The 25,887-nt window shown below is 40.4% G+C and overlaps 2 protein-coding genes across 5 annotated transcripts in view; both read left to right on the forward strand.

The window, feature by feature from the left end:
* The window catches only part of MED13 (mediator complex subunit 13), a 99,373-nt gene extending 87,681 nt beyond the window's left edge, over positions 1 to 11,692 (forward strand). For 2 of the 3 annotated variants that reach the window (XM_058676068.1, XM_058676069.1), the window contains exons 28-30: positions 3,330 to 3,503; positions 6,610 to 6,710; positions 6,962 to 11,692. In XM_058676068.1, coding sequence (XP_058532051.1) covers positions 3,330 to 3,503; positions 6,610 to 6,710; positions 6,962 to 7,094 — 408 coding nt within the window. In that variant the 3' untranslated portion in view covers positions 7,095 to 11,692. Of the gene's footprint in view, positions 1 to 3,329; positions 3,504 to 5,502; positions 5,580 to 6,609; positions 6,711 to 6,961 lie in introns of all 3 variants that reach the window. The other variant, XR_009246944.1, reaches the window with a different exon arrangement.
* A 10,719-nt stretch (positions 11,693 to 22,411) lies between these two features.
* The window catches only part of INTS2 (integrator complex subunit 2), a 50,413-nt gene continuing 46,937 nt past the window's right edge, over positions 22,412 to 25,887 (forward strand). For both annotated transcript variants that reach the window (XM_004590955.4, XM_058675647.1), the window contains exons 1-3: positions 22,412 to 22,785; positions 23,655 to 23,961; positions 24,580 to 24,718. In XM_004590955.4, the coding sequence (XP_004591012.1) occupies positions 23,666 to 23,961; positions 24,580 to 24,718 (435 nt within the window). In that variant the 5' untranslated portion in view covers positions 22,412 to 22,785; positions 23,655 to 23,665. The remainder of the gene's footprint in view (positions 22,786 to 23,654; positions 23,962 to 24,579; positions 24,719 to 25,887) is intronic.

A 25,887-nucleotide genomic window follows, 5' to 3' on the forward strand; every position in this document is an offset into this window, starting at 1 on the left:
TTTCCAATAAAAGTAAGTAAATCTTTAAAAGAAAGACAAAAGAAGTTAAGTGTTGAGCACCCCTTACCCTTATTATGCTTATCAATTAAGAAAGCAGGCAGTCTTGTACTTCTGTTTGAAGTCAAAACTGATCATGCTGAGTTGAATAATATTTTAGGGAAATTGAGTATGATTGTCACTTTGTTATTTTAGTATGTATATAGTAAGTATCTACATTTTGAGCATAGGGAAGAATCTGTCCAGTCTTACTGTGCATATTTTCGTGTTGTTTTAACCGCTAAGAAATGAGATTATTGAGAAAAAGCACATGTAACAAAGAATAGTCCCATCACTTTTAGTCAGCTAACTTCTGTCAACATATATTTATTTCACAGCTTATTATACCTTTTGTACACTAAAATTTTTCTCCCCTTCCCATTTATTTATTTATTTATTCTTTTATTAAAGGCTTATTTATTTAAAAGGTTAAAGGATAGTTTGTTCCATCTGCTGGCTCTCTGTCTAAATGGTGGCAACAGCTAGTGCTGGCCTAGGTAAAGCCAGTGGTAGGAACCCAAGCTCTTGAGCCATTAACCACTGCTTCCAAGGCACATTAACAGAGAACTGAATTGGAGTAAAGTAGATGGGTCCCAAGCCATGGCTTAATCTGTTGTACCAAGACACCTGCCTCTCCCAAAATCTTTGGCATTGTAGTATCTGTTTTTTTTTTTTTTTTTTTTTTTTGAAGATTTATTTTGTTTTTTGGGGTTTTTTTTTTTTTTTTCAAGATTTATTTATTTTTGTTGGAAAGGCACATATACAGAGGAGGAGAGACAGAGAGGAAGATCTTCCATCCGATGATTTCACTCCCCAAGCAGCTGCAGTGGCTGGAGCTGAGCCAATCCGAAGCCAGGAGCCAGGAGCTCTTCCGGGTCTCCCACGTGGGTGCAGGCACATGTTCCCAAGGCTTTGGACTGTCCTTGACTGCTTTCCCAGGCCACAAGCAGGGAGCTGGATGGGAAGTGGAGCTGCTAGGATTAGAACTGGCGCCAATATGGGATCCCAGCTCATTCAAGGCCATTAGGCCATGGCGCTGGACACTGTGGTATTTTACTTTTTACTGTCACAGAAAATGTTGTAATAATCATTTTCATGCATATTTTTCTTTTGACTATATAATGTATTTTTAAAATAATTATTTGGGGGGCCCGGCAGCTTGGCCCAGCGGCTAAAGTCCTCGCCCTGAACGCCCCGGGATCCCATATGGGCGCCGGTTCTAATCCCGGCAGCTCCACTTCCCATCCAGCTCCCTGCTTGTGGCCTGGGAAAGCAGTCGAGGATGGCCCAAAGCCTTGGGTTCCTGCACCCGTGTGGGAGACCTGCAGGAGGTTCTTGGTTCTTGGCTTCGTATCAGCACAGCACCGGCCCGTTGAGGCTCACTTGGGGAGTGAATCATCGGATGGAAGATCTTCCTCTCTGTCTCTCCTTCTCTATGCATATCCGCCTTTCTAATAAAAACCAATAAAATAAATTATTTGGAAGGCGGAGTTAAAGAGACCTTTCATCTGTTCGTTCATTGCCCCAGTGATCACAGTGGTTGGTGTGGGTTCGTCAGAAGCCAGGAACTCCATCTAGCTCTTTCACATGAATAAAGGAGACCCAAGTACTTGGGCCTTCTTTTACTGTTTTCCGATGCACATTGACAAGGAGGTGCATTTTAAGTGCAGCATCCACAACTGGAACTGGTGTCTGTGTAGTTTACTGGTATTACAATATGTGGTTTAACCTTGCTATACCTCAGTGCTGGCCCCTTACACTTTTTCTTAAATACCAAGAAATATAGTAACTAATCCTGAAGATATAAACATCATTTAATGCTTTTCTCTTTATATTGACATGTTTTCCAAAACACTACTGTGTTTTATATATGGGGTAGATCTGTTTTGGGAAGGCATGACTCTCAAGAATTAGTTGATGGAATCAGAGGTTTCGTTGAGCATTTTGTAGTTTTTGCTCAGCTAGAATAGTTTTCACTAACATTATAGACTTGGGATAATAATGAAATTGGTTAACATTGGCAGGGACCAACATTGAAATACATAGGGTTGCAAATCCTGGCTGCTCTGCTTCAGTTCCAGCTACCTGCTGAAGCTCCTTGGCAAGTGGCAGAGGGTTGGCTTAAGTACATGAGTTGTTGTCATTCATATCAGAGACCTAGATGGAGTCTAAGTTCTTGGTTTTGGCCTCGCCTAGGAGCAGCTGTTGTGACATCTGGGGAGTAAAGCAGCAGATGGATGATCTTTGTTATCTGGAAGTTAGCTATGCTCACCACTCTACCACCAACGCCAGCAGATCTTTCTTATCTGGGGCATGTTCGCTCAACTGGCTAATCCTCCACCTCCAAGCTTAACTTCCCATGTGGGTGTCGGTTCGTGTCCCACCTGGGCCACTTCCCATCCAGCTCCCTGCTTATGACTTGGGAAAACAGTGAAAATAGCCCAAAGCCTTGGTACTCTTCATCCGCATGGGTGACCTGGAAGATGCTCCTGTCTTCAGATCAGTGCAGCTTTGGCAGTTGCAGTTGCATTTGGAAGTGAACCAGCAGAGGGAAGATTGTTGTCTCACCTTCTCTTTCTGTAAATCTGACTGCCATAAAAATAAAAAAAATCTTTAAAAAACGAAAAAACCACCACTTCCACCATTTAGGCACCTGGTTTGATAGCCTGATAGCTAGATTCTCACTTTGCATGCACTAAGATCCCACATGGGCACTGGTTCTTGTCTTGGCTGTTTCACTTTCCATCCAGCTCTGTGCTTGTGGCCAGAGAGAGCAAAGCCTTGGGACCCTGCATCCGTGCGGGAGACCCATAAGACACTCCTGGCTCCTGGCTAGGGATCAGCTAGTTTCCAGTCATTGGAGCCACATGGAGAGTGAATCAGTGGTTGGAAGATCTTTCTTTCTGTCTCTCCTTCTCTCTGTTAATCTGCCTACCCAAATTAAAAAAAATAAATAAGTAAATAAATATTTTTTTTAAAAAAATTGTGTTCCTCATTCTTTGTGAGTTATTCTATCTTTCAAATAAATACATAAGTAGATACATCCTAAAAATAAAATTTTGGCATATTTTTTTCCTAGTACAACTCTTAAGAGCTCATTCTTATAATACTACTAATAATTACATTCTTCCTAAGAGCATAGCTATTGATTTTTGTCAGCATCTTCCTGCATTCTTTTTTAAGTGATTATTGTATAGTGATAAGACTGTAATATCCACTTTTTTTATGGGTTTATTTATGATATCTAGGTTTGTTGAATGAACTAAAATATTTTCAATTTTTTTCTTTTCAAGGGTCAGGGTACTGATCGGCTACTTTCAACAGAATCTCATGATGAAGTAACTAATATTCTTCAGCAACCATTGGCCCTTGGTTACTTCGTATCAACTGCCAAAGCGGGTCCATTACCTGACTGGTTCTGGTCAGCATGTCCTCAAGCACAATACCAGTGTCCCCTTTTTCTTAAGGTATTACTATTTTGATGCCAATTCCTATATAATCATAATTTATGGTATAATTACTGGGAAATATAGCAGTGGGGTTTTGAATTCTTACAGCTTGTCTAAGTTGCCAATGCAAACTCTGTAGGCAGGATCACAAAGAAAATTATGTAATTGTGAAAGTATCGCAATTTTTACACTAATGTTTGAGCCTTTTCCTGAAGTCAGATTCTGTATAACCTTGATTTTGATTATTATTTGCAACTTATCCATGTGGAAATAAAGTCTAGAATCAAAGGAAACCCTACATCTTTCTAATCTGCTTATTTTCTAAGTGAGCTACATTCAGAAAATCTCACCTGTCTAAATACATGGATTTATAGTGGATATCAGACTAAAGAGTGGACCTCTTCCCCCTAATATGTCTTATTTTATTCAAATGAGTTGGGAAGAGATAAGGACAGAAATCTTCCATCTGCTGGTTAACTTCCCCAAAAGGCTACAACCACTGGGGTCGGCCCAAGTACCTGAATGGAAGTGGAGCAGCTGGCATTCACCCCAGTGCCCATGTGTGATGCTGGCTGTGGCTTAACTAGCTATATCATGATGCTGTCACCTACCCTCCCAAATTTGAATTTCTTAATTGTTATTGTGTGATTTTTTTGGAATACATCTTAATGTATTCTCAGGTTGCATTATTTTGAGAATTAACAGTTCAGTCATCTTTGTAATAATCCCAGCTTTTTAATGTCATTTACTCTCTCCGTCTAAAAACTTCCTAACTGTATAATTTCTATTAAGTATTCCATAAGTAATGATTTTCAGATACATAGTGATTTACTTTTTTTTTTTAAAGATTTTTTTACTTTTGTTGTAAAATCATATATACAGAGAGGAGGAGAGACAGAGGAAGATCTTTCCTCCAATGATTCACTCCCCAAAATGACCAGAACCGTTAGAGCTGAGTTGATCAGGAGCCAGGAGCCTCTAACGTGTCTCCCACGTGGGTGCAGGGACCCACGGTTGTAGGCCATCCTCGACTGCCTTCCCAGGCCACAAGCAGGGAGCTAGAGGGAAGTGGGGCCACCGGGATTAGAACTGGCACCCATATGGGTTCCCAGCATGCAAGGCAAGGCAAGTCTTTGGCTACTGTGCTGGGCCCTGATTTATTTATTTGTTTATTTACTTATTTTTATCAAAGTAAATAATTATTAGTAAGTGATATAGCTTAAATATAAGGTAGTTTACTGTTGCTGCTGCTATTATTCCAAAATAACAAATTCATATCTGGTATACCTACTACATAAGCCTACATAAACTTACCATTTTTAATCCTATACGTCATGCCATTTTAAACTTGTGAACTGAATTTTAGATACAGGGTCAAAATTGGATAGCATGTTTTCTAATTTCTTGTGTTTATGTTTTAGTGGGTAGTATACTTCTTGCTGTCCTTCAATCATATTGCTATTGAATGTAGATACCTTGGACCACATCCCATGCTGTTAGTGACACTTAGGATTAAACAATGGACTTCTGTGGTCCGTTCATAAAGAAAACAATAGCTGATCACCTGAATTGACTGTTTATGAGATTTGTATGAACAGCATGAACCAGGTTAAAAATTAGCTTCATTATGACTTTTCTTCCTCTTCCAGTAGATGTTGTATAGAACATCTGTATAGAGATTACATCTTGGATATATGTGCAAGGAATTTTCTCTGGAGTAGTAGTATCTTTGAAGTCTATGAAGTGAAGAGTTCTTTTGTTCTTTGGAAAGTGTTACATATGCTGTCTGCTTTCTTGTAATCATAATCATGCGTGTGCATCAAAGGCTCTAGAAAAATAACAATAAATAACTTCAGTTATCATTGCCCAAACTTATTCTAGTACACAAGAGAAGGATTGAATAACACCTACTAATAGCTCAATGAACCAAGTGTTTCAATACACATTTTTTTAAGGAAACCTGTACAAAAAGTTCAAAGGACTATCCAGATTTTTTCTACTCAATATTTATTTGCAGAAAGGATAGTGTAAAGTGGGCATTCACCTCTCAGATACAGTGTAACAAGATTAGAACTTCTGGTTCTGAATCACCAGGTAAGGCATCAATGGCCATGGTTTTTGTTCACCTTATTTTCCATACACCCCATTTTAGTTTTGTACTATAAGCAGCAAAAACCACTTGGTATGTTTCCCTTTGCTTGGAAAAATAGTGGACTGTTACCTAGATAATTTAAAATTTCTTTATCATATGAATTAAAGCATTGGTACTAATAACATTTTATAGTGATGCCATGTGAAAATTTCATTATAACTCATAAATCAAGACTTTGCAGTTCTAACATAAAGTTCTCTAGTTATATTCCTGAATATACTAAACAAGAATTTACACATATAACAGTTGCATAGGCGACTGCACCTAAATATAAAAAATGCATCATTTACAGTACAGAGAGATCTAATAATTTAGTGAAACTACCATCTTTTTAACTCTGATATATATTGTCTTACAAACAAAATGACTGACTTCATTCAGGTGAAATGCAAAGAAGAGTAATGCAGTCCGTTTTCTCACTCTTCATTGCCATACCTAAATGGGTGTGTCAGGCATTGCTAAGCCTGTGTTAGGAAACTGCGCAAAGAAGGAATTTGTGCAATGTATTACTTAAGAGTATTCACAGTTGAACCAAAGCTGTGCTGACAGTTTATATCTATGTAAGTAAAGCATTTGCATAAGCTTATTCCTGCTAGCTTTTTTAGTGCTAGACCTAGCTTTGTCTGCATAGTCTACATTCTGAGGCTTTGTTCCAGTTAAGCATTCATTTCATACGTTTAGGCAAGTTACACTTTGGAAATAACTGGAAATCCTTTGGGTCAATTTTGTCATCTCAAAAACAATAAAGCTAAAGAAAATATAGGACAAATCAATGTGAGTTTTGCACTTAATAGTTACTTCTGTAATGAGTTAGTTAAGCAAGTAGACCAAGAATTTGTATAGTGGCTCTCATTCATAACATTAAACTAAAATGTGTTTCATCAAAGAAGACAGAATGGAAAAGATAGGTAAAAGTAGGTATTACATTATTTTCCCTGTAGTCAACTGATTGATTCCCTGTTAACTTTTTAGGCCTCTTTGCACCTCCACGTGCCTTCAGTGCAATCTGATGAGCTGCTTCACAGTAAACACTCCCACCCACTTGACTCAAATCAGACTTCAGATGTCCTCAGGTATAGCAGTTTTATCATTAAGGGTTCTGGGTTGCAACTGTGAAAGAATATAATGTCAATTCTTATTTTTCTCCAGTTTTGATAAGAGTTTACAGTTTCAGTTGTGTTGTTCAGAATCAGGGTTTTCCTAACACAGGTAATTATTTCTGTTTTTTAAGGTGACTTTGAAGCTTGAATAGTATAATTGAAAAGTACTTCCAAAATCTCTGTTGCAAATAGATTTATGACTTACATAGTTTATTTCTTTTCAGGTTTGTTTTGGAACAGTACAATGCACTCTCCTGGCTAACCTGTGACCCTGCAATCCAGGACAGACGCTCATGTCTCCCAATTCATTTTGTGGTGCTGAATCAATTATATAACTTTATCATGAATATGCTGTGATCTTCATTTGATAGAACTGTGCAAGAAAAGAACAAGGAAAAAGGATATTTCGCTGCAGGATTAAGTTAAATTTATCTTCTCAGTGAGAGTCATTTGTGATGGGGTCTAATTCTTATTACTTCAACAAATATTGTTTTGACTTGGGGAGCGGCTATAACCCTGCTGTTTTTCATTGACTTTACTGAACTCTTTAGGATGATGACTGATCAATACAAACGTATTATAACATTTTTGTAGCAAAATTAACCTTTTTTTTCCAGTCACAGTATTTGTGAAGAGTAATGAGCCATAGTACCCAGTCATGTAAAATGAATATTAAAAGCATGGAGAGGAAACATGAGGAACAATGAATTTCAACATATGGCTTTAGAACATCAAGATGTTCTTGTATTGGATTATAGTATCTAGTATTCAAAAATGCCTGCATCTCTTATTTATTGTAAGTTTTTAAATGTATAAATTGTCTTATATTTCTTAACCTCTTTTATAAAAATTTTCCTAGAAGGTTTATACTGCCTTCTTGCTTTAAAGCAATTGGTCTAAAATATATGTAATCGTCTTAATTAAAAAGTTGCAGTAGGGTTGCTTTTAGAGTATTATTTTTTTGTAAGGGGGTGGGTGGGACAGTAAATTTGTATTGTCTCAATGTACAGTTTAATGGGGATAGAGGAGAAATAATGTCCATACCATTGTGTGTGGAGGATTTACAGCTAAGCTGTAGTTGCAGAGTACATGTACAGTAATGAAGTTCACTGTGTTTATAAATGGAAAAGGTACCGGGTCTTACAGCATTTTATATATCACACCTTTACAGAGTAACATGATGGCAATATACAAGTGATATTGTTAGGTGGTTTAACTTAGAATAAAATGAGAATTCTTCAGTTATATTTTGTACTATGGTTTAGGGCTATGACTAATATTTCAGGCCATTTCCAGTGAAAGAAACTTAGTTTTACAAGAAAAACATTTGCTACTGAATGCTTAAACTAATTTTGGTGTTTAATGTTAAATGCTTAAAGTTTTTTCAGTTTTAACAGTGGCACATTTAGGCATGGGAATATTGTTAATTATATGAAATTTATCTTCAGGATCTGCTACAAGGTTGAAATTTAGCCCAGCTCTAGGCATTTTACAAATTATTTTAAGAGCAATCACTCTTGATTGTTTGACTTTTTTATTATTAAATTAAAGATTGGGAATGTGTGTGAGTGTATGCATATGTTTGGGTATGTGTGTGTGCAATCAAACTGTGGTGTAAATAGATTCTCAGTGAATTCTGGTATTCAGACTCTATTCCACTAGTGAAAGAATCAGTTCTAAACTTAACCTGTTTCCCTTTTCCTTTTTTATTTATTGAATTTTCTTGGTTTGGAGATGGCAGTCCCAAACACCAGAGTCTGTGCTTTTCTTTAACACAGCTCAGATTAAGATAGGGCAGATGCCAAGGAGGTTCTCACCTCCCTAAAGAAGGGATTGAATTGTAGGGACTTTAATTCACCCCTTCCTTCAGTACAGCTTTTACCCCTTCTTATTTGCACATGCCAAGATAACTGCTTTTATGCAGACTTTCCCAGTAATCCTTTCTACAGTGCTACTCACCAGAGAGCCCAAGTTAGCCTCCTACCTGCATTGCTGACTTGAATTCACAGTCACCAAGTCTACCTATCTTTCCTGGAAGCAGTCTAACAAAATTCATATTTGTATGTTAATTAGTTCTCTACAAGGGGATGATCCATTTATTTACAAAACTATTTTTAATAGTGAATGTCTTTTCCTCCAGATGACATTGCCAACAGTAATAAATTGCATACAATAGTTATGTATTGACTCTTTATAATTTACATTAATATTTTTCTCTGAAAAACACAATACAAAAGCTAAGTAAACAATGAGGTACCACCATTGGGATTTTAATTTGGTATTTTATTCTTTTTACTGGCATTTGTTTTGTATGTAAATAATCTGCTTAGCATAAATATCACTTTCTAATGAACAATATGACTTCATCAAATTGTGTAAATAAAAACATTAGCAAGTGTTTTTTCTATGATGAAAACACAGTTGATGACAAGGGTTTCCAGTAATTTCTTTTAAGACTATAATCAATCCCTGTGGTCAGTATATTTTGATACTAAATCTGAAGATTCCATCTCTTCATTTGTTTTTAAATTATGCTACACACCACAAGTTATGTACTTTATTTTAAAACAAAAACTTGCTGAGATTTGAGGGAAAGGATGCTTATTTGGGATTTCTGCAAAATTAATATCTTTTTATATGTTATTAAAAATTAAAACTATGTTCTCAGTTGCTTAAAATCACTAACATGATAACCACACCTCAGTTTGAAAATAGATTGTTTAAAAAAAAAATGACTCCTTGAAAGTTCTTTTATATAGAGCCATTAGGGGGAACCCAGTGTACTATTTATTTTATCTGAAAATCAGGGAATAGTTCCCAAATATACAGGATTTGCTGAAAAGATTTTTTCCTTCCCTTACCAATTCACACTCAGTTGAAAATTATTAAATAGCCATTAGAAAAGGTCGGCTGACTTGGGGAAAAAAAGAAATGAAGCCTTTTGTACAGGATGATGGTTCTGATTTCCTGATGTACTGTCACAGACAGGTATGGGTAATCATGTTTTATTTATATAGATAAGCAAAATATTATTACTTTATGCCAGTGGATTACCAACAGCTTGACTTCTTCCTTACAGTGATAATGTCTGTGCGTGTGTCTTTGGTGTTTTGTTTTGTTTTGTTTTGGGTGGGGTGTAGTTATCCATTATGAAGCAGGGTGGAAGTTCAGTATCATGGCATTTAAATAAGATTAGCTATATAATGTCTGCTTCCAGCAAGTGAGAAACATCTAGCCATACCTTTCTTCTGCAAGCCATTCAGTTATCAGGACTGTGAATTAACACTGTATGAATAATAAATTTCTGTACACCCTATTGTTTGGCCAGAAGGCCACCAAGTGTACTTATATGTAATCCTTAAATTTTAAAGTAGCTGTAATTTTTAAATATTTCTAAACTTTTCTTAAACCACTAAAATTAAGCTCTTAGTACTTAGTCAGCCATCCTCAGCTGTATTCGTACTCAATTGTCAGTATGGCACAGATTACTGTATTAAAATATCTCCTATCGTCTTCATATTTACCTTCTGAAGTAATTTTTTAACTTAATGTGTTACAACAAAGATTTGCAGATCTTTAATCAAGCACTATGTTAATACTGTAATATCAAAATACTATGTTGCATTATTTAAAATGTTCAAATTGAATAGATTAAAAGGAAGTTTTTAAATGCTATCGCATCATATAATTTGCTACTTCTCCACTGTGGCATTTCATATCAGTCTATTATTACATTTAATGTTGCATGAGTAGTATTTTGGCCTGGGTTTCCTCTTAAGATTTTAGTTGTCTGAATTATGGCAAAACCTTTTTAACATATGTGTTTATTCCCCTCCCCACCAAATCAGCTAGAAATCACATTTTGGTTTCTCTTAATATTTTAATGGGCCCAGAACTGTGGTTTAAATTTTTATATGTGTTTTTTTTTTTTCCGGAGTATGAATTCAAAAACTGGATTTGGGACCTAAAATATTCCTCAGGTTGATGTATTCATGGAGTTTTAAGATAGAAACTGGATTTGTGGACCTTAAAGTTGCTGAATTTAAAGTACAAATTGTAATGTCATTACTGGACATGTCAGCATCAATCCTCTCAATAGCTTGGTCACTTTATGAAGGGGCGTTTTAAAGTTGTTGTTGAGTAGTAACATTTAATATGGTCCAATTGCTTTTCTTTTTAACGTGAAAAAGAATAAGGAACAAACACTATTGCTGCCGAATGCCATAACACTGAGTTGTACAAATTGTGATTGAGGAAAATGAAAAGGTTTATACTTTTTAAAAAAAAATAACAAAAACAACAAAAAAAAACAAAAAAACTTCAAATGGAATAAATTATTCATGAAGCCTTCATTGTGGTGTCTTATTCTGTTGAAAACACTTCCATCTCAAATTTGCAAAAACTTGTAGCAGTGTTATTGTGCCAAAGGCAACCCAGAAATACTTAATGCACTTTTAATTTATCTGAGTGTTTTGTTTTTAAAAAATAATTTTAATTGTCAGTGTACAATGTGTAGGATAATTGCGTATGTATATATATTCTAATTTCTTATAGGTTGATTAGTTTGGTAATAATTTTCTAGTCCAAATAAGCTACCATCAAATAAAGCTTAGCTTTACCCTATTTTTATTTGACGCATAAATGTATTTTAAGCCCAAGAAAAATATTTAAATATGATTTATCATCAAAAATAACTCTGCTATAATATTCTCAAAGCAGCCATCTAAAATATTTTTGTTCAGACTTGGGCTGAGGAAGAATATACTCCAAAATTATTGTGGTTATTTTGAAATAGATTCTGTCAGCACATTGTGTTTGAAGAAAGCTGTACGTTGCTGAATTGCCTATCTTAAGCTATGTTCTGTCTCATGGTTGATATTACCTCTGATTTGTTTCCACCTTCTTTACTATAGTCTGTGTATGACTAAAAATTAACTATGCAAATGAAACTTTTTTATAAAAGGAGTTAATCACTTTTTGCACAACTGCACACAATCTTTCTTTTCTATTTGTAGTTTTCAATATTGAAAACTATCTGATAAATCCTATTGAGTGGTTTACTGAAGGAAATGAATTTTTTTCTTTCATAGTTTAAATCACATACTTGTTTGTACTATGTATAAGGTATTTATACTTGTTAAGAATCCAAACTGCTTAGTTAGACAGACATGTCCCCTACCTTAAGAAAATAGTTTTTACATTGTAATCAGTGTGCTCTACCTTTGCAAAATCTAAGACTTTGAAAGCCTACAATGTTAGTTCATCCGTTCCATAAGAATGTTCTTGCAAATTATTTGCCAGAGTTCTCCATGTGAATTTTTTTAAAGTCAAGAGCTACACACTTGAAGGTAAAAGTATATGAAATTTTGGTGAGCACTTTGAAATGTTCTAGAAGTAAATAATAAATTACTTATGGAAATTATCTTGGCCTCTTGATATTAATATATTATTTATGTGCATAAATGTATGTATTTACTCATACCACTAACTGATTGCTCTGTGTATTAATACATTTATGGAATTTTAGAATCCAAATTGCAACATGCTCTGATAGTTTTTTTTTCTGTTTAGCTGTTGGAATATGCCTGAGACAGAATTACTAAAGCAAGAATTATTCAGAAATACTCAGCATATAATGATCATTATAGATTTCTGAGAGATGGAGAAGCAGAGAAATGACTCAGGATAATGTTAGAAATACAGTTGAACTCCATTCAAACCATTTTGGTGAAGTAACCTTTGAAATAGTACAGGGAAGTCTGGAGGTTTAGTGGCAACCGTAATCGCGTAAGTGCATTAAATGGAAATGTCTAGGCTTTGCCTACCATGGTGTTTAGAAGTTCTTCTCTGGTAACAACTAATCCAGGTAAGTCAGGGTTCCTTCTTCATATCTCCTCACCTCTCAAGAACTTTAAAGTGGAGTTGTTTGACCAGGACACACAAAAGCAAAGAAGAAAGTAAGAGAAACATAGTTTTGGTTTCTGGTGTAAGGTAAATTTATCCATCTTGAATGTATTTTTTCATTATCTAACTTTTAACATTTTCCTGTGCTTACTGTAGGGGCGTTATCAATGCTGCACTAAAAATTAACTCTATTTGCAAAGTCCTGTTTGAGATAGTTGTAAGTTGATCTTTTTCTTAACTTTCTTTTCCCCAAAGTCATCCAACAGAACTGTGTCAAAGATGACCTATTGTGAAATTTAAAAGTGAATGCTTATTTTGCAGCATTTTTGCCAAAGGAAAAAAATACTACTGAATGCTGAATTTAGTTAGCCCCTATACCACACAGTGTCTTCCAGTCTTGAATTCAGAATGTCTGAGTTTAAGATTTGGTTCTGTCCCGAGCAAGTTTGTATTTATCATTAAAAGTAACATTTCTCTCCCCCCCCCCCCCCAGCACTTTGTGCTTAAAGTATTCTGTGCTTGCTATATATGGTACTATACATTGTTTAAAGTGTACAAACCATAAACTCTGTAAGCAGTTATCAGTGATTACCGATCTTGTGTATTGACTATTCAATATGTTCATTTAGTGGCAGGCATCTGGTCTAAAGTTGGAATGCCCATTAAGTCATTGTGTGTTGGGTAAGTGCTGAGACTTAGTGCATCAACCCACTGCTTGAGATGCCTGCATTTGTACTGGAGTGCCTGGGGTTGAATCCGCCTCGGCTTCTGATCTAGTTTTCCACAACTCTGGGAAGGAACCAGATCGTGGTTCAAGTACTTGAATTGTTGCCACATAGATGCAAGATCAAGATGGAGTTCCTGGCTTGTGGATTCTGTCGTGCCACACACTGGCTGTTGTAGGCATTTGGGTGCAAATTTGAAAGGCTGAGCAGCAGAGAAAGGTCTCGATCTTCCCTCCGCTGTTCATTCCTTCACTAGCCACAACAGCCATAGATGGACAAGGTTGAAGCCAGAAGCCTGCAGTGCCAATTCACATCTACCATGTGGGTGAAAGGATACCAGGTACTTGGGCGGTCTGCTACTTTCTTAGCTGCATTATTAGGGAAATAACATTTGAAGCAGAGCAGCTGGGATTCAAACTGGTAATCTGACATAGCATTCAGTGGCTTAGCCTGATATACCAAAACTGGCTCTCAACTCCATTTTAAGAATATGTTATTTGGAAGATTTTACAGAGGGAAAGAGGGACAGATCATCTGCTAATTCATTTCCTGGGTGCTTGCAATGACCAGAACTCAACCAAGCAAGAGTCAAGAGTTTCTTTTGAGTCTGCCACGTTGGACTAGTGGCCCAAGAGACTTGAGCCATCCTCCACTGCTTTCCCAGGCTATAAAAGCAGGGAGCAGGATCAGAAGTGGAGCAGCCAGACATCAACCAGTGTCCATATGGGATGCCCACGCCACAGGTGGAAGAATAGCTTGCATTGCCACCCTGCCTGCCTACCTCAAAGGCATTTGTTGTACCCATATTTGCATACATGGGTTTAATACCCAGTACTGGTTCCTCCAGCTTTAGGATGATGAATTTGCTGGGAAGGGCTGAAGTAATTCACTTTCTGCCAACCCACTTGGGAGAGCTGGATTGGGTTTTTGGTTCCTGGCTTTGGTCTAACTCAGGCTTAAATACCACAGGCAATTGGGAGCACTCAAGAAATGGGAGCTGTCTCTCTCATAAAAATATGTGTAAAACCATTTCCATTTCATTTGAGCTGATGATCTAAATTGTCGTTATCAAGTACCATATCAAGTATTAAAACTACTTTGAACCACTTCAGCATACTTGTAAGTTGGTCTGTCCACTCTTGGTCTTCACTTGCTTGTTTAAAACACTTATTGGCTACTACTTGCTCTATAGATAATAAATAACCTAAGGCCTTGCATGTTATTCCATCTAGTTTTCTCAACATGAGCCTCTCTTCTTGATCTTGTAGCCTTTTAGATATGGCCCCACTTCTCATCCAGCTCCCTTCTTGAAGTCTGGGAAACAGCCCAAAGCCTAGGGACCCTGCAACCCCGTGGCAGACCTGTAAAAAGCTCCTGGTTCCTGACTTTAGATCAGCTCAGCTCTGGCCTTTGTGGCCACTTAGGGGAGTGAATCAGCAGAAAATGTTTTGTGTCTCCTCTGTAGATCTGACTTTCCAGTTAAAAACATCTTTAAAATAAATGAATATTTATTTGAGAGCTCACATTCATGGTTCACTTCCCAAATGTTCACAAATGACTAGCACTGGAATAGATGCTGGCTAGGGTTTGAACTGGACACAGAACTTAATCCAGATTTCCCCATGTGAGAAGCAGGTACTCAATTTGAGCCTTCTCAGCTACCTCTCATAATCTACCAGTCTGATGCTAGAATTAGGAGTCAGAACTGGGTACCAAACCCAAAATTCAGAGGCGGAGTGCAGGTGTCTTAAACATTGGACTAAATGCCTGCTCTGGGATGATTCCTTAATATATAAACCTATGTCTTTCAAAAGAATCAAATCCAGGGCTCAGAGCGATGGCTCAATGGCTAAATCCTCACCTTGAATGTGCTAGGTTCCCATATGAGCTCCAGTTCATGTCCAGGCTGCTCCGCTTCCCATCAGTTGTGGCCTGGGAAAGCAATGGAGAATAGTCAAAGGCCTTGGGACCTTGCATCCATGTGGGAGGCGTGGAAAAAGCTTCGGGTCAGCTCAGCTGTGGCCGTTGTGCCTGTTTGGGGAGTAAATCAGCAAATGAAGCTCTTGTCTTGGTGTATCTGATCTGTTTTTCCAATGAAAATTAATCTTAGAAATTGAAGAATGAAGTTCTGGTGATAGCAGATTAAGACTCTACCTGTGGCATTGGCATCCCATGTGCGCACAAGTTTTGAGTCCTGGCTGCTCCTTTAATCCAGCTCCCTGCTGGTGACCCACGAAAGCAGACAAGATCGCCCAGGTAGTTGGGCCCCTGAACCCACATGGGACATTGGGAAGAAGCTGTTGTCTCTTGGCTTCAGATCAGCCCATATCCGGTTGTTTGTGGCCATTTGGGGAGTGAACCAGCAGATGGAGGATCTTTCCTTTTCTGTTCTTTGCTCTCCATAATTCAAATATTTTTTCTTGAAGAATCAAATCCAAAAGGAACTGAAGCTTACAAGATAAAACAGTTTGGACATTTGATGCAATAGTTAACTGCTTCCCGTGCTGGAGGGTGTGAGTTTGAGTCCCAACTCCTTTGCTCATTTTAGGTTCTTGCTCATGTCTACCTTTTAGTTGGTCCCCTAATACGCACATGGTATATCTTGATTCAGTTCCTGGCTCTGGGATGTAGCCTTGCCTAATCCCAGTCCTCATGGATTTGGGAAGTGAAAGAATGGGAGAGTTTAGTCTGCCTTTCAGAGAAATTAACAAAATAGACAATAGTAACAAAAAGGAGACTTTTAAGTGAGTTGGTAGTGTTCTTTCCTCTTTTTTTTTAGTATTTAGTCCCTGTTTAAGTTTACCTCCCTTGTGTCCCAGTGCACTACAATTAAAAGTTACCTCAAGGATCTTGAACCTCAAATGTGAAATAACATGCCTGTGCTAGATTTTGAACAATGGCAGCCAACTGATTCAAAGGAGCTAGTTGCTCAGATCTTCACATCCACTTGAATTATGCCCTGGAATGAATTATGATCTGAAATGAACTTCAATAGGGCTTCAGAAAAACTGAAAAATTAAGAACACAGAAGAGTGAAAATGGGCAACTTTTCCAAATTTTAAGACTTTAAAATGGTAGGGGGTGGCCTAGTGTAGGATAGGCAGTTCATGCCAGAGTGCTGGTTGCTCTGTTTCCAGGGCTGCTCCCTGCTGACACGTGGGAAGCAGTGGATGGTGGCTGAATCCTTGCCAACCATGTGTGAGGTCCAGATCCAAGTTCTTGGTTCTTGGCTTTGGCATGGCACAAGCATGGCTGTTGTAGCTATTTGGGAGCCTGCCAGTGGATAGAAAACCTGTCTTTTCCTTTTTTTAATTCCTCTATCTGCCTTCAAATAAATCTTTAGAAAATTTTATTTGATGACCAAGAACTAAAAATTTAACAAACATTTTTACAGTAAAGTAATTACTAATTATGAGATAACGTATCTCTGATCTTAAGCCCCCACCGACTAGGAAGCATACTTGTATAAATATAATTAGTTGGATAAGTCCTCTGAAGTGATATGAATGGTGCAGCACTTAACCAGACACAGTAACAAACCTCATCACGTTTTGATGGCACTAACATTGATGGGTACTGCAATCATGATTCAGCAGGTTATTTAATATTTTTTCTTGGTATCTTTGTGTTTTTATCACTAATGCAAAATAATTTTTTCAAGGATTTATTTATTATTTTTATTGGAAAGTCAGATATAAAGAGAGGAGGAGAAACAGAGAGGAAGATCTTCCATCCACTGATTCGCTCCCCAATTGGCCGCAACAGCCGGAGCTGAGCCGATCCAAGCCAGGAGCCAAGAGCCTCTTCCAGTCCCCATGTGGATACAGGGTCCTAAGGCCTTGGGCTGTCTTATACTGCTTGTCCAGGCCACAAGCAGGGAGCTGGAAAGGAAGTGACGATGCTCGGATTAGAACCATCACCCACATGAGATCCTGTTGTGTGCAAGGCGAGGACTTTAGCTGCTAGGCTGCTGTACCGGTCCCTCAGCAAAACAATTTTAAGTGTCATACTGTGCCAGGAGAAAAAATGTGGCCCCTATTCTGAAAAGTATTTTGTGGCAGGAGATATAGACAAGTTCTAATTGCAGTGCAGCTATAAGGTAATATGACTGACGGAGGGACAGGGTATAATTGGAAGATACATGGTGAAGGGTGGGTGGTCTGTCGGGTAGGCTTCTTAAGATAATACCTGACTTAAAATTTAAAGGATACAGAGGGGTTTATTACATATGAAAAAGAGGCATTCAGGACAGTAGGAACTGTGGGGAGAAGATCCAGCAGTGATGAAAAAAAATCTAAGAATTGAGCAGTTCCAACTTACTTAAGTTGCTGTCTTGGTTTAAAGTTCCAGCTGGAGAAGCTAGCATTGTGGTGTTGTAAAATAGAGCTGCCACCTGTGATGCTGTATATTTTGCAGGTGCCAGTTCAGGTCCCAGCAGCTCCACTTCTGACCCAGCTGTGGAAAGGCAGCAGCAGATGGTCCAAGTCCTTGGAGTCCTGCACCTACATGAAGACCTGGATGAAGGTCTACGCTTCTGACTTGGTCCAGGCCAGCCCTGGCCATTGCTGCTGTTTGGAAAGTGAAGCAATGGGAGGATCTCTCTCTCTCTCGGTAACTGTCTTTCAAATTGAAGGATTAAATATTTAAAAATAAACATATGAAAATTGTGTTTTGAATTGTACCATAAGCAAATGGAGTTTCACCCCAAAGCAGAAGGTGTTTTAGTAGTTGGGCTGATTCATGATTGGTGTCAATAAAGTTAACAGTCTTGAAAAAGTAGTAGATATTCTAATGTGATTTTCTTTTGTGCCTTTTTGTTTCTTTCTCCATTTTGATTGAAAAAATGGTTAAGTGGAAAAGAACTAATCAAAAAGAATGCAGTCAGAGGAGAAAGCTTATCCAAGAAAGACTGTTCTTTTTGGACTTAAAATACAGTAACCATGCAAAATTTCATCAAATCAAAGGAACCAGTAATTAAGACATCATTATTTTATGTGCCGCATTAAAAAAAAATGCTGTCAGGTCCAGCACGGTGACCTAGTGGTTAAAGTCCTTGCCTTGAATGCGCCGGGATCTCATATAGGCGCATTGTGAAAAATGTGAAAAAAGTATCAGAGAATTGGTGAAATATGACTTTCTGTGACTAGAAATGGTAATGGGCTTATTTTTTCCCTGTTGTCTGCTTCTCAAGCATTTTTAACCACAAAATAGTAATTATGTAAGATAGTACATTGAGAAATGTGATGTGTGATCTATTCAGTGTTCAATTCAAAGCTAATTTGGGCCCAGTGCAGTGGCCTAGTGGCTTAAGTCCTCGCCTTGCATGTACTGGGATCCCATGTGGGCACCAGTTCTAATCCTGGCAGCTCCACTTCCTATCCAGCTGCCTGCTTGTGGCCTGGGAAAGCAGTGGAGGACGGCCTAAAGCCTTGGGACCCTGCACCCATTTGGGAGACTCAGAGGAGGCTCCTAACTTTGGATCTGCTCAGCTCCAGCTGTTATGGTCACTTTGGGAGTGAATCAATGGACAGAAGATCTCCCTCTCTATCTTCCACTCTGTATATCTGACTTTCCAATAAAAATAAATAAATCCTTTAAAAATGTTAAAGCTAATTTGTTATTTGCCACTTGAGAAGAGAAATAGAAGAGCATCAGCTCTTCAAAACAATTTTTTTTAAGATTTATTATTTTTATTGGGAAGTCAGATTTTTTTTTAAAGATTTATTCATTTTATTACAGCCAGATATGCACAGAGGAGGAGAGACAGAGAGGAAGATCTTCCATCCGATGATTCACTCCCCAAGTGAGCCTCAACGGGCCGGTACGCGCCGATCTAAAGCCGGGAACCAGGAACCTCTTCCAGGTCTCCCACACGGGTGCAGGGTCCCAAGGCATTGGGCCATCATTGACTGCTTTCCCAGGCCACAAGCAGGGCACTGGATGGGAAGTGGAGCTGCCGGGATTAGAACCGGTGCCCATATGGGATCCCGGGGCTTTCAAGGCGTGGACTTTAGCCACTAGGCCACGCCGCCGGGCCCAGGAAGTCAGATTTACAGAGAGGAAAGACAAAAAAGTTCTTCCATCTGCTAACTCACTCCTCAGGTGGCTGCAATGGCTATAGCTGAGCCAGCCCATCAGAAACCTGGAGCCCGGAACCTCCTCTGGGTCTCACACACAGGTGCAGGGTCCCAAGGTTTTCAGCCATCCTCTACTATTTTTCAAGGTCACAAGCAAGAAGCTGGAAGGGACATGGATCAGGCAGGATACAAACCAGGACCCACATGGAACCCAAGTGCATGCAAAGCTAGGATTCAGCCACTAGGCTATTGCGCTGGGTTTAGGGTTTCACACCATTCGAAAAAATTGATTGATTAGGGGCCAGCACTGTGGCATAGTAAATTAGTCTTTGACCTACAGTGTTAGCATCTTATTTGGGTGCCAATTCAAGTCCTGGCTGCTTCATTTCTGATCCAGCCTTCTGCTAATGGCCTGGGAAAACAGCGGTGGATGGTCCAAGGCCTTGGGCTCCTGCATCCATATAGAAGACTTGGAAGGAACTACTGGCTCCTGGTTCCTGACTTTGGTCTGGCCCAGCTCTGGGCTTTACAGCCACTTGGGGAGGGAACCAGAAGATGGAAGATCTCTGTCTTTCTTCTCTCTCTGTAATTTTGACATTCAAGCAAAATAAATGAATCTTTTAAAAATATTGATTCAGTAGGGGTGGCACAACCTACTTTGAATGCGGCAGCCCATATTGGAGCTCCTGGCCCTAGTCCTGGCTCCTGTGGTTGTGATATGGCTCCCTACTTATGTGCACCGTGAATGGCAGCAGATAGTCGTTCAAGTCCTTCAGTCCCTGAGTTCTGGCATCTGATGTCAGCTTGGTTCAGTTCCAGCTATTGGTGGACTTTCAGGGGATAAGTGAGCGGAAGATTCTATCCCTCTGTCTGCTTTACAAATAAAAAAATTGTTTTGGAAAGATTTATTTTTATTGGAAAGTTAGATATATAGAGAAGAGCAGAGAGAAAGGAAGATGTTCCATCCATTGATTCACATTCCAAGCGGCTGCAATTGTCAGAGCTGCACCAATCCAAAGTCAGGAGAAAGGAACTTCCTCCAGGTCTCCCATGCAGGTGCAGGATCCCAAGCCTTTGGGCCGTCCTCAACTGCTTTCCCAGGATACAAGCAGGGAGCTGAATGGGAAGTGGGGCTGCCTGGATTAGAACTGGTGCCCACATGGGATCCTGGTGCATGCAAGGTGAGGACTTAAGGTGCTAGGTTACCGCATCAGCTCCCGAATTAAATGTTTAAATAAAAAAGTTTGAAGATTGGTTTAGGGGAGGCTGGAACAAAAAAACCTTTGATTTAGCAGTAGTTGGGGAGCTGGAATTGTGGTCTAGTGTGTTAAGTTGCTGCTTGTAGTGCTGCAGCCAGAATAGATGCTGGTTGAGCCCAGCTGCCCTACTTCTGATGAACTCCTTGCTTACGCACCTGGAGTATATGTGTTCTTTGTAACTATAATCAGAAGTATCTCATTGGCAAGCATTTTTTTTTCCCAATGATTTGAAAGACTTTCGATGCTAAAGTTAACTTGAGAAGCAGAGGCTGGAGCCAGGATGACTTCCAGGTTTCTGGAACATCAGGTGGTGGAGCTATTTATTGAAATAAGCATTCACAGAGGAGAAAAGGGGGATTTAGAGCTAGCCGAGTGTCAGTACTCATCACTGTGACATTCTGGCTACCTTATTGATGCTGAATTTTATTTTTCTGTTCCCTGTAGACCAAGATGGAGAGAATGCTTATTGTGTATTGTTGTTTTGGGAAGGTTTTAAAAATCATTTTAATACCCATTCATTCTTCCTCATTCATACCCCCAAACCAGTTTTTTATTTCCTTTAACAGTCCTCCTATAGAATGGCTGCCCATAGAAAAAGAGTTAAAGTTCTTAGGCTGTCACAGCCTCAGTCTCCATAATTGTGAATTGGAAAATATTACTGCCCTTAAATAATTAAAACAGGTAACAGATAGAAAGTGCTATCCCCGCACTTAGCAAATATTGAATAAACAAGTCATTCCTTACTATTAATTTGAGAAAGAAAATGTTGTAAGTCAGCAACTCATTGCAAAATCAACTTTAAGTGTGTGGTGAGCAGCGATGTCACAGCATGGAGTTTGTGCATTCCATCTTGAAATCTTGTTTCCGTGTAAACTTGGGTTTGTTACATATATTTGTACAGCATACACATTTACAATTTGACCTATAAACTGTGTGAATACATGTGCACCTGTATTCTGGGTCACAATGTGAGATGTCTTACTGGGTCAGGTGGAAACACTGAAACACATATATTTCTCCTTTCCTTCCTTTGTGGATATTTGTTGAATGTCAGAGCTTATTTTAAAAGAGATTATTCATCTGTGAAGGCCCTGGATGGTGCCAAGTTCCACCTAGCACAGGCCTGGTTAAATACACATGGATCCAACTAGGAACAAGAAAACAGCGTGACGAGCTATAGAGGCTAGTGGTTCTTCACATGCAGACTACTGGCTATTTTTCAGGCCTTGGAGAAGGTTTGGGCTCTTCCTCCGGAAGTGCCAACAGTGTCTCAACAGAACCCCAAGGCTGAAAGGAACATTGTAGATTTAGGACGGTGCTGGTGGAAGATGCAGTCTTGGGAACAGATTATGTTCTAAATTTTACTACCACCTGAGATTCTAGGACTTGTATGCGAGGTGGGCACAGGAAAGAGCTAAAGACAGATGTAACCGGACTACGTAGGCGTTCCAGTCCAGGAGCAGAGGGGATAACGTTAACACTTTTTCCATACGTCACGACATTTGAACGCCACGATCATCCTGTGATGAAGTCACCGAAGCTCCCAGGGGACTAGTGAACCGGTCCAAAGGACACAGTTGCCGGACTCGGGAAAGAAGCTAGAACACGGTTTCTAAACCTGAGGTGGCCGAGCCGGGCCACGAACCCGGGTCCGGAAGAAGGGGCGGGGCCGCGCACGCGCACCGGGGCACCGTCGCCGTCGTCTCAGGGTTTCCTCCTCCAGCCGCTCTTCTTCCTCTCAGTTCAGTACGGTGGCCGACGGGAGCCAGTCGCTGGGGATGAATGAAGGAACTGGGTGCAGGTCGAAAACAACTCGTCCGCTTTTCCCTCCCTGCAGCCCGGGTGCTCCCCGACGCCCTCCGGTGCGGCGTCCCCATCCCGCCCGCGTTCTAACCCACCACCGGCTCGGCCCCGGCGTCTGATTTCTTGGTGTCCCCGGTCGAGTCGGGCACCGCTGGGGTCTGGGGACTCGGATTACCGCTTAGGCCCGACGTCGGACCGCGCTCTCGATTTCTGCCGCGTCCGCCTCTAGGACGCAGAATCCCCGTGGGGGCCCGTGAGGCTTGGAGGGTAGAATATTCAGGTACGAAGCGTGAGCGCTTTTGTCTGCCTCCGGCTGGGCTTTTCTCGGTTTGCCTGTTCCGGGGCAAGTCCCTGTGAGCCCGCGGTCTGGACGTCCCTGCCCCATGCCATCCGAGCCCTGTGTAAAAAGCCCAGCTCCTCCCGCTGGGGAGCCGAGCGGCGTTCCTGCCCACGCCCCGTGCCCACGGTTGGGCTGCTCGGTTGGTCTTAGCAGGAAATGGCTTTGACGAATTGTCCACTCGCTTACAGGCTTTTTGGGGTGTGTGTTTGGCGGTGGGGGTGGTCGTAGTGGGAAGTTTGAGGTTTCCTGAGGACAGACTGCAAGCAGCTGCCTAGATGGCACGCTTCTTTTTCTGTTGAGCCTACACATCAGCTTTTGACCCATTCAACACAGGGCAGCCAGGGAGCCTGAGTGTGACCTGGTTTGTGGCCAGCCAGGTGATGGACTGGCAGGGGAGTGGGGTAGTAGGTGTGTGGAGGTTAGTTGGCACTTGCTGTTAGCTCCTCTGTGCTGCGGGTTGCTGCTGATGTTTTGTGGCGCTCCTGGGACAGATGCTGTTGGGGAGGGCTTGGACGAGGACTTGGTAGGTGAGAGTTAAGCTTTAGGCTTTGCCACTACCTAGTTCTAGTACTGTGTGCCAGATACACAATCACACCAGGCTTCAAGTGCTACTGAAAACCTCCTTAGAGCAAAGATTGCTTGGGCTGGGAGAGGCACGGAGATCCCCTGTGTTATTGTTACCCATGTGGTGGGAGGAACCAAGGCAGACAGAGAAAGCCTTGTCTTGAATGGTGTAGGGGCCAGTTATTTTTAAAAAGAGGGTATTTCTATCTATGGAAGTTGAACCCCTACTTTTTTTTTATCACTAGGATCCACAGTGATGATGACTGAATGTTCAAGCCTTCAGTTTGTCAGCCCTTTCGCCTTTGAGGCGATGCAGAAGGTGGATGTTGTGCGCCTGGCTTCCCTCAGTGACCCAGAACTCAGGCTTCTCCTGCCCTGTTTGGTGCGGATGGCGCTTTGCGCTCCTGCTGACCAGAGTCAAAGCTGGGCTCAAGATAAAAAGCTTATCCTTCGCCTTCTGTCTGGAGTGGAAGCCGTCAACTCCATTGTGGCCTTGCTGTCCGTGGACTTCCATGCTTTAGAACAGGATGCCAGCAAGGAACAGCAGCTGAGGTAAGGTGGAGTTAACAGGACGGGCAAATTGGGATTTGCTTGGATTTGTCTAGGGGGAGAACGTCCAATGGTTTTCCTTTGTAGTTCCTCCTCCAGAGAACAGAATGATAGTGTCAGCTTTGTAGGGTGTTTTACTTAGGTTTTTTCCATTTATAGTTAAAATTCTGGTGTCTTCTCCCTTCTTATAGCATGTCTTATAGAGAAGTTGGGTTATATATTCTCTTGGTGGTGGATTGAACTTATGAAGGCAGTTACTTTGTGGGAAGGGTTTGACTAACTCCGTAGATCACAAGAACTTAAGAGACCCACTTGGGCAGCTTTCGTTGGTTCATGAAGGTTCTGGATGGGTGTTGTGTTTCTTCTTCCCTTCTGTGAATCCAGAAGTAAGCTGCTCTTCTCTTGGAAGTCATTGCTAGCGATCAGTTGTGATAGAGTCTTTACATTTGTAGATTGTGAGTCCCCAAAATGATAGGTAAACTAAAGAATACTTCACAAGTCATAGGAAACATTTAAAATTGATGCGCTGTTTTGTTGATGGTTTCAATAAGGTCATTTTTAAAAAGATGATATTTTTGCAAACGTCCTGGTCATTGCCATTGTGCGTTTGTACTTTACTAGGCATAAGCTTGGGGGAGGTGGTGGAGAGAGCATCCTGGTGTCGCAGCTCCAGCACGGACTCACACTGGAGTTTGAACACAGCGATTCGCCTCGGCGCCTGCGGCTCGTGCTGAGTGAGCTGCTGGCCATCATGAACAAGGTAATTTCAGCACAGCTGAGGGTATTCATGATGTGATGTCTGTGAAAACCAGAGCAGCAAGGTGGGTTATATCCTATTGTACTCCTATTTCTATTTGAAAGGCGTTTTACTTTCAAAGGCTTAAGGATTATCGGTCTTACTGTAGAATTACTACTATCTCTTATTTATGCCTATTCTGCATTTTCTGTCACAGGAACTCTATTTTGTGTGGGGTCCATAAAATGCCTTCTTTTTCTTCTTTTTTAAATGAATTCTTATTTATTTTCCTGCTTGAAAGGTAGAGTGACACAGAGACACTGAATGAGAGATAGAAAAATAGAGAGAGTGAGCTAGCAAACGAGCTGTCTTCCAATTCCTCATGTGCCCATACAGTGTGGGCCTGGGCTTGGCCAGTGCTGGGAGTTGTCCCCCCATCTTCTGTGGATAGCAGGACCCAAACACTTGAAGCATCACCTGCTTCCTGTCATCCGAGCAGAGGCATCGCTTGATCCCAGGAGGCATCGCTTGATCCACTCTGCGTGGAGCTGGGCATGTTCCAGTGCAGTTTCACCCCCTGTGCCATGATAGCTACTCCCATACAGTGTCATCTTGATGTTATTTAGTTTAAAGATTTAATTTTGTTTATGTGAAAGGCAGAGTTACACAAAGAGAGATACCTTCCATTTGCTGGTTCACACCCTAAGTGGCTGCAGTGGCCAGGGCTGAGCCAGGCTGAAGCCAGTTTCCTGAAACTCCGTCTCGGTATTTTACATGGGTGCAGGAGTACCAACACTTGGGTCAACGTCTTGTGCTTTCCCAGAAACATCAGGAGGGAGCTGCGTTGGAAATGGAGGAGCTGAGATTTGCTCTAGCACCGCAGGGTGGTGGGTGAGTGGTGGGTTAGCCAGCTAGCCCACAGAGCTGGTCCCTTCTTGACATTTCAAAAGGAATTTATCTCAAGATTTATATGGATTACCGAGATTGATAATACTGTTGTAGGATCTAATTTCCCCCATAAATTAGAATAGTGAAGTATAACTGGAAAACTGATTTATTTAGACAATGGGTGAGCCCTAATTACTTCGTATGTAACAATAAGTTGGGTGTATTAAAGTTGAACTGGAAGTAAGGTGACTGACTAGCCTTACCCATTAGATGGCTGCTTTGTTTTTGTTTTATAATAGGTACTG

This window comes from Ochotona princeps, chromosome 17 (assembly GCF_030435755.1).
Source record: "Ochotona princeps isolate mOchPri1 chromosome 17, mOchPri1.hap1, whole genome shotgun sequence".
NCBI lineage: Eukaryota > Metazoa > Chordata > Mammalia > Lagomorpha > Ochotonidae > Ochotona > Ochotona princeps.